Source organism: Branchiostoma lanceolatum, chromosome 12 (assembly GCF_035083965.1).
Source record: "Branchiostoma lanceolatum isolate klBraLanc5 chromosome 12, klBraLanc5.hap2, whole genome shotgun sequence".
Lineage (NCBI taxonomy): Eukaryota > Metazoa > Chordata > Leptocardii > Amphioxiformes > Branchiostomatidae > Branchiostoma > Branchiostoma lanceolatum.
In genome coordinates, this window is record NC_089733.1 from 12344549 (window position 1) to 12358375 (window position 13827).

The window sequence follows — 13827 nt, forward strand, 5'->3', positions numbered from 1 at the left end:
TTGAAAGAAAAGTATTCTTTATTCAATACTTTAGACATAAACAAGAAAAAAGGGTACTAAAAACACATCTATTGAATCTCATTCTGTCATAAATGCTACTGTCAGAAATCTGACGAAGGAACAACGTCCAAAGTGTACATTGAAACGAACTCTCTCGTGCTTATATGCATTCACACTATCGCATAAAAACAAACATTATTTCAGTTAACATTAAATATTTTGTTATTTGTAACGCTTCTACACCTCAAAATCCAGAGGTTTACTGAATACACACAAGTTGATTACGGATGCATGCAAAGCATGGCCACCTTGCGAGGTTTCTAACAATAACAGCAAAACGGATAACTTACAATAAGATACAATATATATCTATCTATTTATTTATTTAACTAACACATCATTCTCTCATTGACGTATTGTAATCCTTTAGATATGCAGACATCCACATGATTTACTTATGAAAGTTTTCCGTTATGACACTAGTACCGACTGATTTGTCACTCTACACTATGATTCATGCCAATTTAAGATACACTACTTCCACAGGATGTATATTTCACTTGTGGTCCAGACACAAAATAGACCATTTGGGTAAATTATGTTGATGAGCTTCTGTAACACAGGTGATCGTCATTAAGGTTGAATATATCTATTACTATTCTGGTAAGTTATGAAGATTTTACAGTACTTCTTTTTTCCAAAGTACTCATATTCAAGTTTCCATAAGAAATAGTGACAGATATATTAAAACCGTATGAAGCGCATGGGAATTCATTTTACAGTTGTAAGATCATAGAAATACGGTATTTCTATGTTTTTACATCTGTTAAATGTAGCAGGAGGAAGATGTCGGCTCTGTGATTCTTCGAACTTCTGCACCGGTCCCCGGCAGCAGAAGGAAGATGCCGGCTCTGGCCTTGGGTTCACCCAGACAAGCTCGGCGACCGGCACTGCAGAAATTGGGGAAAGGAACTATAACTTACCTTTACCATAGTTTTATACATCATTTACTACAGACATTAGACAATAATTAAACATGAAACATCCGTGACACCTTCACGACCAGATGATGATGATAGAACAATAACAACAACAGTAGAAGAACAACAAACTCCTCTCCCCTGCCTCGTGATACATTTCCGAAACGAGCCAGTAACTACGTCAATGAAGATTAGACATCCAGGTAATAAGATACGCCAAAAAAGCAGTTACTCAAACAACTGGATATGATTTTTGAAATCATATCCAGTTGTTTGAGTAACTGCTTTTTTGGCGGAACCAGTAACTATTCTGGTATTTAAAAGGCGCCGCACATCCTTGAAACGTAAAGGCGGACAACACAAATCGTTCTGAACATACAAAATAAGACATCCACAGCAACTGACATTGCATTAGCATTGCATAACTCTCGATGTATCGACATACCCGGAACAACAAGATACATACATGCATACCTGGTCCGCTAAACTTGCACCGAAAAGCCGCGGAATCGCCGGATCCTGTCTGAGACGTGCACAGGTAACACACGTCTGCGGACTCACCTGGGCTTAACGTCAATAAACCTGAACTTTCTGACCTTTAACCTTAAGTTCACCATTGTACCCGATACACACATAACGTCGCGGTATGTTTGACGTACTGTCAAACACGTTTGCAGATGACTCTCATTTATGAAAGTTCACAAGCTAACTCTAAAACGCTTCTCTTGGACTTTTTTCTAACGTTCTGTCCCATGTGTACTAACCTACACCTGTCCCCTGTGTACTATTAAAGTTTCGGTAGGCGCCCTTTTTGTGAAATAAGGAAGTATAATTTGTGCTAAATACTTATAATTATAACAACAGCCTATTCATATTATGTATGCAAGACTTGAAGGAAGATAGGGACATCATGATTCCACGGTGGGAAGACGCAGTCCCACCCATTCCTGAGTGGACCAGACTGATCCACAGCTGTCTCAACAAGGATCAAAGAAAGGAATGTTTAGACAGGATCTCAGCTATGGACATTAAATCCAACTAGATATAGATGTGTCGGAAACAGTTTCTTATATGCCCAGCGCTCGAAATAGTGGGTGCATGTGCACCCGTGTGCACCCAAAATTTGAGCTGTGCACCTAATTTTTGACTGTGGGTGCACTTAGACATTTATGTAGGCTATAGGGTAAAGGTACTATTGTACACTAGTATACAGAATATTCTTGAAAGTATCAGAAAAAGCAATATAACCTTTTGTAACAGTTGGAAATCAGTTACATTGTTAACTCAGGGGAGCACCCTAAAGATTAATAAATAAGTAAATAAAACTTGATGTATTACTGGTTTGAAATTGTGAAGTTAGGTATAGAATTACAGATTGAAGTTCTTAAGACTATCAAACTTTGTAATTATGTTTGCTGACATTCAACTTTATTTTCTGGTGCACCAAAATTCTTTCTGTGCACCTATCTTTTTTGGTTTGGTGCACCAGTGCACCTATTTCCAAAAATTAATTTCGAGCCCTGATGCCTTATATCTAGTAGGCATGTCACACCATTTTTTTTGGTAGGATATAACTTGCTGAAATTGTTGCCAAAGTACAGATCAGATTCTTCCGCTTAATATGCTTTTTATCCTGTCGAAATCGGACAAAGTTGAAATTTTTCAGAATTTTTCAAAGTTGAAAAGTTGGACGTTTTCATTAGAAGACGCTTATCTATTGGCCCTATGGGAATGATTGACCTCAACATGGCACCAGAAATGACCACAAGTCCACAGTTATTTACATACGTTTTAATGTAACTGTTAAACACTTTGACCAATATTGTTCAAATTTTCAGCATTTAAAGATAATGTAACTGGACAGACTGTCTTGTTTTATTTTTGACCTATATTCAGTATCTTATCTTAATTAGCCCTAATTAACCCTAACTAATTTATTCATTCACAATAGTGCCAATCAATTAACATACATTTCTAAACATGCTGAAAACTGAAGAAGGAACTACATGTTCCAACTATCCTGTTGTTGAAGAGATCATTATGAGAATAATGTATTTTTGCAGTCTTTGCTAATTGCAAGATATGCAAATGAGGGTAATTATCCTCAACAGAGGATGAACTGAACTGATCCTCAAATACACATGTACAACTAGTTGTTTTACTTATCCCTATTTGTACTACCTATTCCCTAAAACAACTTTCAACTGTTAACCTACATTACATGTTGACTTAAACACAGGAATTTTTACAACAGGAGCAATAATAGATCTATATGAAGATGTGTTAATTGGCAATAAACTAATGAGGCATATATAGTAAAATGCATACATTGTTATTGATACTGATATTGGCTGCTACATGAACTCACTGATGTTGTAAGCTTGCTGAAACAGGTTCCTAACAATATCTTCACTTTAAAAAATTTAATATTCCAATGCTTAATTAGTTAAATATGCTAATTAACATCATGATCAATCAGAATGATAATAGTATTGTGCTAATTATAAGTATCAATACCTATGTTACCCATTCTAATAAGATCTCTGATTGGTACAGATAATAATGTTCCTACAGTACTGCAGACTTACAACTTACTTTCTGACTAGTACAGTATCAGTAATTAATTTAGTGTTCAAGTTATTCTCCTGAAGTAGCTTCTCCCTTCGAAAATTTGTAGAAGGAAATTGAATTCTAGTCACCAAGCACTTGATCTGATGTTTATGGTATCTTCAACTTGTTCAAGTTTGCTTGAAGGCAGCCCACGTTCTCTGCATAGCTCTACCAGATATGCCACCTTTGTATCCACTGGAAAATCAAGAAAGGACATCTGAATGAAGATCATACAACTGTGTGACAAATTCGGACTGTATGATCGTAACGCTAGTGTATATACACAACATAATTACGACAGTGGAAAATTGTTTGTTGCGTCCAAAGTATGCCATATCATCGGATATGAAAGGTTTATTACATTCAGCATAAAATATATGACCATTCTACGGTTAAATAGCGCAGGATTTATGACTATATGTTCAATTTCGAGCACATACAAAGTGCGCGATCTCACGCCCCCCTCCCCCGTCACGTATGCGCACACAGCGCACGTCATTTTTCGGGCTGTCGAAAAAAACTCTCAAAATGTATCGCTAAACCCACAAGCCAAACTCGCCTAAATAGAACCAAAAACTACACCATGATAACCATATTATATCTATATTTGCGACAGTATAGGGACAAAGTTGCTAAGTTCAAGAAAAATAGCAAAAATGTCCACTTACTTCTGGAGGTTTCTCCCGTTTCTTCCATATCTCCCGCCTAGAATCACGTAGAAATGTTGTCCCACCACTGACGTGAACCTTGATCTCTGCCCTTTCACCTGAAACCATTCCCAGAGTTCTCCGTGCTACACAGGCTTGTGGCTTTTGAGTTGAAAATGGGACTTCCGCCGGGAGCCTCAAAATCGCGTGCCGCGTTCGCGGCGTCAGAACGGGGCGGTTTTTCGGCTGCATCGCCAACTTAGATGATTTTTAGCTCCTTGTTCGATTGATATTTTCAACTTAAAAGATGATAGTGTGATAGCTATTAAACCTTCCATAGATTATTGACAACGATTTTCATTGGCAAAATACAAACGGTTGATTTTTAAGATTTTTTAAAAGACATTTACTGCCTCACGCGCTGCCGCGTTCTAATGGAAAAACGCGGAGGTTCGACATGCCTACATGTATACCAAATAAATTAAAAAGACATTTCCAAACAACACCTCTAAACATAACATGTTTTGTCTTTTCAGCTACGGGCTAGCCCTTTGTAATAGCAACAGGCTAGTTGGGCAGCCCTGGCTATACGTGCTGAACAGTCAAACCAATGAATAAATGAATAAACATTGACAGAAATGTTGATACTGTCCGCCTTAAGTTATGTCATTGCATTAGATAGTAATTTTATTGCACAACAATTGTACAAGGTACAAAGTATGGCATTCACTGGTACATATTAGATAACATTCTATTAGGCTAATCAGTCTATCTTATACAATATGGTGTAGTAGTATGGGATGACTGGGATTTTACAATCATTGGAGGAGTTTCTAACGTCTAGACATTCTTTGATATACTTCCCAATGTATACCATGCATGGGTTGTCACATTTCATTGTGTACTTAAATTTGCTATTCAAGTCCATTGAGATAAATCCTGGTAGATCCGACGATAGCATTGAGTATTAAAAGACTTGCCAGTGCAGATACAATCTATTGACAATATTCTGACACTTAATCAAACAATTAATAAACTGACAAACAAACAAGAACAGACAATTCTGGCTAGTATTTTGTTTCAAGTGTTTTACCTGCCATGCTTTCATACGGATGTCTCGGTGTAGCAGGGTACATTTGCATTTTCATAAATAGTTTCATAAGATTTGCTGCTGATTTCTGCCCTTGTTCCATCCTGGTCTCCTGTGTCAGGATTAGTTTCTTTACCCTCCTCCTCTGGACCTGCAAATGAAGAATACAATTCAGAATTAAGTGCAAACACATTTGTCATGACCTTTTTGGACATTGTAACATTTTTCATTGCTAAGACAAAAGAAGGGAGTTGTTCAATCAATGATAAAAAAATATAAAATCAAGCACCCAGTAAAACTGCAATTGAGGGCCCACATGGCCCACAGCTATTGATAATAAGACATTTGTCAAACACTGATGCAATTTCACACAATTTGGTTGTGATGTTGTAACTTGGACTGAAATACTACTTTAATCTCCTATGCAACTTCCAAAAATTCAGGTCAAATGCTGCATGCATTTGTGTACGTTGCCAAATTCTGCTGTAGCATCTATCTGCATGGGGTACTTATACATAAAGGCAACTACTGGTACATGTAAGGCCATGTTGATTTGATTATATGTGCCTTCATGTTCAAATCTACGTGGTCAGGAAGGATGAACTAAACACACAGAGTATGGTATACTGAAACATTTCTTCAGGTTCTTCACTTTTGTTCTTTCAAAACTTCTTCTTTGACTTTGGAATTGACTTTGGCATTGTACGCCATAGTATCAGTTTTCCAAAATATTGTTTCACAATTTACAGCATGTCTTTTCTCATTCTGCAGCTGCTTCGAAGATTTATAGTATGGCCAAAAATGTGTATTTTTTGGAAACAGACAAAAATTGATGCGCGTGTGAATGTCATCTAAAGTATATGATTAAATCAACATGGCCTAATGCAGGGACCAAAGTACTGTAAATGCATTTAAGTTTGAATGGTTAATATTTTGCAAAGGCGAAAATTGAGTGTTCGTGGTGGTTTTAAGTTCGCGGCAGTGCTATATTCACATACTGCTACAGTATTGGATGCAAATGTTTGCGGTGGCTTTAAATTTGTGGTGAAACGGTCGCTGCGAAAAACGCGAACATAAAACCATCGCGAGCATTTCTGCATTTAACAGAAAACCACAAACCTTGATACGCCACATCCATCTTGGATTGTGTTATAAAGCGAGGCATCAGACGGTACAGGATACACGAGACGAGGCAAACAACAGCGTACACTCGGAACAGAACCACACCGCCAAATACGTGGAAGATAGCACCACCAATCAGAGCCCCCGATGCAAAACCTATAGGAAAGTGGCAAAAGTGCCCATTCAATTAGCACTTCCAATGGCACACACCTCTTGTAAAGCATGTATACAAATCTACCTGATATTTTAGCACAATAGCAACTGTAGCTTCTGCATTACTTTACAGAAGCAACACATGGTGTCTGGAAAAAAAGCTAGATTGCAGTTACATGTAATTTAGCACTCATCAACATCCCACAGGCAAACTATCCCACAAAGAAGCCACTGTAAGGGCATTCAACCTTCATATCTCAAGCCACCTGTGAAGAGAGACTTAAGTTAGCTGGCTACTAGTATGCATGGCACAGTGGTGTGGAAATCATAAGGGATGTTCTCCAATGGGCACCGAAGCAAGTTGTCAGGCAAGGATACGGAGACCTTCTGCAACCTACTTACGTTAACTCTGTGAGGATGTGTTCTGTGAACTAGAACTAAGAGCTATGGAGGATTGGGAAAAATGGAGAGAATGAGTCAAGAACATCCAAGCATTTACACACTGTATAGGTGGATTGTCTGAAATTGAATAAGGCATCTATTAAATGCTAATCTAGTAAATGGAAACCTTAGTTCTATCTTACCAATTTTGATACAACTTGACAAAACATTTCCTTTTTTATACATCATGTATTGAGCCTGCCATGTCAGTTTTCTCTCTAAAATCCTAATCAATCATAGACCTATAATTTATAAATACTGTTGAAAGTTCATTTTTGAATAATCTAAATTAAATGCCAGTTTCTGAGTCCTTTGTAGCAAGCAGGGTCTGCTCAAGACTCTTTGTACAAAACCAAGTGTTTTATTAAAATGACGTTTTGGTGACAGTCTGTCACCTTCCTCAGGGCAATTCTGACTGGCTCACTTTGCACTGTGCACAGCTAAGGTGACACTGCTTATCACAGATACGGTCCCAAAAGCAGTGATACCTGTGCTGTAGTGCAAAGTGAGTCAGAGTTGCCCTGAGGAAGGTGACAGACGGTCACTGAAACGTCATTTAAATGAAACACTTGATTGTGTACAAAGAGTCTTTTAATGACTTACCAACCTAATGAAACTATTTCTGGGCTTTTCTCATTTGTTTATGATCCTTTCCTGTATGTTTGACCACAAAGAACATCATACGTCATAACACAATCTTACACAGATATGTAAGGCATTCCGCCTTATAAAAAGAAAATCATATACTAGTATACTTACCCACACCGAAGTGGACAGCACCCACAATGCCTTGCATGGTTGTCTCCATCCCAGCCGGCGCGATCAAACTTGCGTATGTTACGGAGGCGGAGAACATGGCCCCGAACGTGATGCCGTGTAGCGGTTCTATCGCCAGTACCCACCACGTGCTGGGTATCAGAGAGTACGACAAAAACTTGATGGCATAGCAAAACAGTGCCAACTGGAAGACTTGCTTGTGGCCAATCTTACGTATCAAGATCCCTGAGAAGAACATAAAAGGGATTTCTGCAGCGCAGCTAACCATTAACGCGAGTCCCAACAGCAGCTGACTGCCTCCCATGTCTTTTAGATACCAGAAAAGGAAGTTAGCCTTGACACCAAACGATGACCCGAGGATGAACATAATGACAAGGAACAACAGCTGGTTGGGTTCCCTCAAAAGTTTTCGTAGGCTCCGAAACATCTTCTGAGGTCTCGTCTGACGCCACTTCTCAAATCCAAAAGCAACTGTTAGCATCGTCAAGGTACCAAAGCCAGCGAACATGTAAAAAGTGATGGAATAGTCAGTCCTGTCTTCATTTTGTCCCTCGCTGAAACTGTCCATTGCAAACCCAGCAATTACAGAGACGAGACCCCATCCCACCGCTCCCCACAACCGCTGCTTGCCATAGTCAGAGGGGCTGTCCTTCAATAGATGCATAGTGTGAGCATCTGCTTGGGCCACTGAAGAGTACTGCAAGGCTTGTGCTGGCACCAGGAGAAGAAAGAGAATCCAGAAAGTCATTCCCAGGCTTGTGTCTGTGTCTGTTACTCTCCATTTGGAATCACAGTCACTCTCTGTAGCATTGCAAGGGCACAGAAAACAGCCTCTATTTGTCAGGCACCGCTGCTGTAAGGCTGTACTGTTTGGACTTTGTTCTGTCATGTTCTTATTGTTTATCTGAACAAAACTGTTGTCGTTCCAAAGCATGGAACAGTTGCATAGTCCTTGAGCTTTGTACATTAAGACTGGGGACTGTAACCTTGCATCTCGAGTCGAGGAATTTCCACACAACGACTCGCATGAAAAACAGTCAGTGCTAATTCGTGGCTGCCCCCGATTCACCGGAGGCACGAACATGGTACAAAACATCAGACAGTACGTCAGGAAGAGACAGAACATCAGTGTTTGTTTGTGTCTGTCGAACTTGTCCGCTGTGGCGCCTAAGATGGGCTTAAGGAGGAAGGTGAACAACGGGTATGTTCCGCTGATGATGCCAGCTTGGTAAGACAGGAGGCCTAACTGTCGTAGGTACACAGATATGTAAGGCAGGAAACATGCAATACCTGCAACAGGAAGAAGAAAAAGACAACTTGAAGAAGAAGTTTGATTCTCGGGACTGACAAAAACTTCAGCCAATCCATCCCCCTTGAATAAAACAAATTTATATATAATCAGGCCGTCAACAGTGCCAAAAAAATTCCACAAATTTAAGATGAAGCAATTTGAAATTTGTCATCAGCAAGAAATACTGCGGTTCAGGGGGTTGACAATTCACCGTGTCTCTGTGCTATAAAATCACGCACTAGCCAATTGTTACTTTGATTTTTTAAAAGAAAAAGAATTGTTTGTAACTTGGCCAATTTGGTCGACGGCGCCCCCCTCCCCAAGAAGCCAACTAACGTTACTAGTAAGCATTTAGAAGGATATTTGGGTCAACACACATGGACATACATATGGTTAGCACTATCCACTGTCTTAATAGATAAAGTGGGGGACTTCGATATTTAATTGAAGTGGCCTTGCTATTCAATGATTTACTAAAATTTGATTTAAAATGATTGCAAGTTGGCCACCAAAAACTTTAGTTGCAAAAAATATTTCTGGGAGTTACTAGTATGTGTTCACGCAACTATCTGGTACAAATGACTCAAGCAAGTAACGTTAAACCAAGACTTCTTACCGCCATAGAATAAGAAATAGTAAATTTTCATCGTCACAAGCCTGCAGTCGATCATCGTCGTTGTCTTAGCTTTTGTTGTTGTTGTTGTTGTCCTTGTTTAACGTCTATTATTTCGTTAGACATGGTCTCCAGGTGCTGTGCTGGTCGCTAGGTTTCAGTTCTTGTTGATTTCTCGCTAGGTTTTTAGCACTTGGTGACTTGAGGTAGCGTGTTGCTGGGTGTGTTTCAGTTGAGCACGTCGAATCTGCGAGTGCTCTCGATGTACTGGGAGAATGTTCTCTTACTTTTACGTAAAATGAACATGCAACAGGTCATCCAAAGGTAAGACTATTTCATTGACAGCAAAAGGGGGAGAGTGCCACTATTTTTTTTCAGATTTTGGCTTTTACTCACGTTAGTATCTAATACAACTATACACAAACCCCTTTTTATCATTGTGATTAATCTTTTCATACCATTTTTGTACTTCCAGACCAAGATTGGACATTTTCTAGTATTCACAAGCTTCCCTTTTTCTACAGTCGATCAGTCTCTTCTGACCCAGGGGTTGAGGGGTCAGAGTAGGTCATATCCAAACCTGGTTACCACAGTTAGTGCACAGAATTTACGCTTGCAGTGTAGACAAGGGCCACTCAAACACTAGAACACGCCGACCAGGCGGGTACCTGTAACTTGTCATATATGTACTTTTTGTGCAGGTAAGAAATTATAATGTATTACGTGAACGTTTACATTAAACAACACAAAGAACACAGAAACCACAAACTCGTATACATGTAACGTTACCTACTTTTTGTGCAGGTGACGAATTTATTCTACGTGAATAAATACTTTACAGAATACATTTAAACTCGCTCATGCATGTTTTCCATGGCTACAAAAACAGATTGTCCGAGCTTTAAGATACGGTATTGTAACTGAATGTAAATATAAACATTTGGATAGTTACACTCGCATAGAGGTAAGGTTGATATTGATAACTTGAGAAATAACAAAGTACAGACGAAGCCACTTAATTGCACCTCGGATAAACGCACCTTCCATTTAATTGCACCGAATCCTAAAATCCAAAACCGGTTCCCATTCACTGCATTGTTAGTGACTCCGCATATCTGCACCGCGCATGATCACCAATGCCGGATAACTGCACCAATTTTTTTTCAAAAATCCTCGACAACTTAACTGAAAAGGTGCGCTAAAATCGGCAAACGCGGTACAAATGAGCCGATACCTGCCGGTGTAGAGGCGCAATAGCGCCAATATTTTAAAAACTGTTTTGAGTAACAAAAGAAGGCGGTCTCCATTGACAGTTACGTTGATAGGAATCGTAAGGAGGTCCCGGGCGGGTCACCCGTAATCAGTAACCAAGTTTTAGTTTCAATTCCTAGTTTCATGGTGGTACTGTACATGATTTACGTAAATCGACAACTACACTCTACGTAATGTAGCACAGAAACTGTTATCCCATGAGTGGCATGACGATGTTTCAGAATGCCTCCCCTGTAACATTACGTGTGTTGTAATGCGGTAGATCGCATGGAAAAATGAAAGAATGCAAAATCAAAACAGGTTCGTAGTCATTTCTTTATTTTCAGCAAAGGGTCAATAAATAAAGTTAATAACTGAATTATTATCTCCATGAAAAAAGGCTTTTTCATGGAGTACTGTTTTGCTTGCGTTTGGTGTCTGTGTGTATGTTTGTGTCACCGGTCGCTTAAAGTCACCATAACTGTAAAACCTGTACATGGATTGAAATGATTTTTGGTATGTGGGTGGGTGTCAGGTGGAGGAAGTTCAAGGTCGATTTTTGGCCTCCTAGCATGTGTGACTGGAACTGCAATGGCGTATTTGATAAAATCTTAAATGTAGAAGAACTGAAGAGTGGATGGACAGATCGTCATGTTCTTTGGTACACAGGTAGGTTAGACCAAGTTGTACACACTTAAGTGCAAACTATGCAGATGAGACCGAATTTGCATAAGTAAGGAGGTAAATCGTTTGCATGGGTGTCGTCGTATGCTTAAAGTCAGCATAACTGTAGAACGTGTAGATGGATTGTAGTGATATTTGGTATGTGGGTATGCGCTGGGAGGAGAATGGTCAAGGTCGATTTTGGGCCCCCTGGTTTGTGTCCCTGGAACTGCAATGGCCTATTTGTAAAAATGTTCTAAAGGGGTTTAACTGAAGAGAGGAACAACAGATTTTCATGTTATTTGGTACGTTGGTAGGTTGGATGGAGATGTACACACTGAAGTTCAAATCATGCGAAGTTATTGTGTTTGTGTGTGTGTGCGCGTGTGTGTATGTTTGTGTCACCGTGTTTGTATGTATGTGTCACCGGAAGCTTAAAATCAGCATAACTGAAGAACGCGTGGATGGATTGAAATGATATTTGGTATGTGGGTAGGTGCTGGGAGGAGAAAGGTCAAGGTCGATTTTGGGCCCCCTGGTATGTGTCACTGGAACTGCAATGGCGTGTTTGTAAATATTTTCAAAGGAGAATAACTGAAGAAAGGAGCGACAGATTTTCATGTTATTTACTTGGCAGGTAGCTTAGAGAGGGATGTATACAATAAAGTGCAAATTATGCAAATTGGACTTAATTTGCCTAAGTAATGGGAAAATCTATATTTGCAGTGTTGGCCATTGTGGCACTTCTAACAGCTGTTAGTGTTGATAGCGAAAGTGGGTCAATGTGGAACCTGAGCCCCCGACAGCTGCAGGTGGCCGGGGGTCATACCATTGAGCGATATAGAATGGGGGGAACTGGTTTAATACAAAAAAAAGTTTCATGGAGATTTTGGGTCCTAAGACTCTTGTTTCGTCTGTTTTCTTTGTGCTAGTGTTTCTGACTAACAAGACACCCCCTCGCCCATGGTGGTGCGGTCTAGCTGGGTATTTCGCATAATTGCACCAGCCGGATAATTGCACCAAAAACGCCGACAAATGGGTGGTGCAGTTAAGCGGATTCTACTGTACATGTATTTATTGTGCAAGACTACTTAATAATTGGTGACTACAAATCGATCCTTTTTTTATCAACTAGAATTTTTTTAAAGTCTCAAAAGCCATTTATTAAATAGTACTTAAATTAAAAGCTTCAAAAGCCATTCTTAATGTATGTGAATGAGTCTGTTCGGAAAAAAATGCCTAAAGTCTTGTATATTTTCACATTTTTGCGAATCGTAACTATATACCCTAATCTGCAGTTCAGCTACCGGCCTCAACGAGAATCGACCATCAATTACCAAGTTTTGGTCTGCTCAGGAATGGGCTAATGGCTAAAGTGGTTTTAATTTTCAAGGCTTATTTGACTTTGACCTTCAAAATGTGACTATCTACAATGATATTCGAAGAATGACAATATGTAAGAATTTCACAAACAAAACACTCCGATATTCCATGATAAATGATATGTTTCCTTCGCATTTTGCCAATAGTCTAGAGTAGTGTTCCTGTAAGTTTTCACTTTCTGAAGGGTTGACGCAAGCTAATCTCAACCTACTTTTTGACGGTGGTATTGTCCGTTTGTCTATCCAAAGATATCCACTTTTACTTTGAAACTTAAATGCTGTAAGTGTAAGGTGTGTGGTGCAATATAACCTTAGGCACCGGGGCGCTCGATGTTTCGAATTCTTGTTATACATCGTCTTATACATTACTCGCCGCACACTTAATGTTCTTCCCTTTAATACCTTAGTCTCCATCAGACCCTTCTGCAGGCCGAGAAAATTACAGAAATAGGCCCATGAGTAAGAGTACCTTACCAGGGATTTTAGCAGAAAAAATGGGAGTTTAATCCACCTTCCATGCATAGTTGGCTAGTAAACTCCCTGGCCAATCGTTCTACCTTTTGGGCCAATCTCTCCCTGTTCCCAGACGGCAGAGTGGCCTGTGGAAGACTAATTAGCACCGGTGATTAAATGGTGTGGAAGACTTGTTTGTACCAGTGATTGAAAATTCCAGTTCGTAATTAGTTTCTGACCATTTCAAAAGGGTTACCCTGAACTCGAAGATGAGGTCAAGTAACTGTCGTCAAAGATAGTTAGGGAACATTGGATGGAAGCTTATGAAAAAGCGTCATGCTTCGTCCTCAGTCT

The 13827-nt window shown here is 39.5% G+C and overlaps 1 protein-coding gene and 2 long non-coding RNA genes across 5 annotated transcripts; all 3 read right to left on the reverse strand.

Annotated features, from left to right (window-relative positions):
• Positions 1-2513, reverse strand: LOC136446180 (uncharacterized). Its single transcript, XR_010757518.1, has 2 exons — positions 2229-2513; positions 1-950 (listed from the first exon to the last, which is right to left on the reverse strand). It is a non-coding gene; the product is annotated as an uncharacterized lncRNA (long non-coding RNA).
• A 243-nt stretch (positions 2514-2756) lies between these two features.
• LOC136446179 (uncharacterized) lies at positions 2757-4518 on the reverse strand. Its single transcript, XR_010757517.1, has 2 exons — positions 4259-4518; positions 2757-3785 (listed from the first exon to the last, which is right to left on the reverse strand). It is a non-coding gene; the product is annotated as an uncharacterized lncRNA (long non-coding RNA).
• A 375-nt stretch (positions 4519-4893) lies between these two features.
• LOC136446066 (major facilitator superfamily domain-containing protein 6-like) lies at positions 4894-9798 on the reverse strand. 3 transcript variants are annotated; one of them, XM_066444339.1, is made up of 4 exons: positions 9728-9798; positions 7803-9110; positions 6447-6605; positions 4894-5478 (listed from the first exon to the last, which is right to left on the reverse strand). In XM_066444339.1, the coding sequence occupies exons 1-4, from the start codon at positions 9780-9782 to the stop codon at positions 5342-5344; spliced, it is 1659 nt and encodes a 552-aa protein (XP_066300436.1). In that variant the 5' UTR covers positions 9783-9798; the 3' UTR covers positions 4894-5341. The 3 variants fall into 3 exon arrangements, with proteins under 3 accessions (XP_066300436.1, XP_066300438.1, XP_066300437.1); XM_066444341.1 differs by lacking the exon at positions 4894-5478 and adding an exon at positions 7005-7046 and having other exon boundaries at positions 6490-6605; XM_066444340.1 differs by lacking the exons at positions 4894-5478; positions 6447-6605 and adding an exon at positions 6615-7046.
• Positions 9799-13827: the final 4029 nt, after the last annotated feature.

Coding starts and splice junctions, on each gene's coding strand:
- LOC136446066 (XM_066444339.1), bottom strand. CDS start 9,782: ATGATCGACTGCAGGCTTGTGACGATGAAAATTTACTATTTCTTATTC. Junction 9,111..9,727: donor CTATTTCTTATTCTATGGCG/GTAAGAAGTCTT, acceptor TTCCTGTTGCAG/GTATTGCATGTTTCCTGCCT. Junction 6,606..7,802: donor TGCTGTCCACTTCGGTGTGG/GTAAGTATACTA, acceptor ACTTTCCTATAG/GTTTTGCATCGGGGGCTCTG.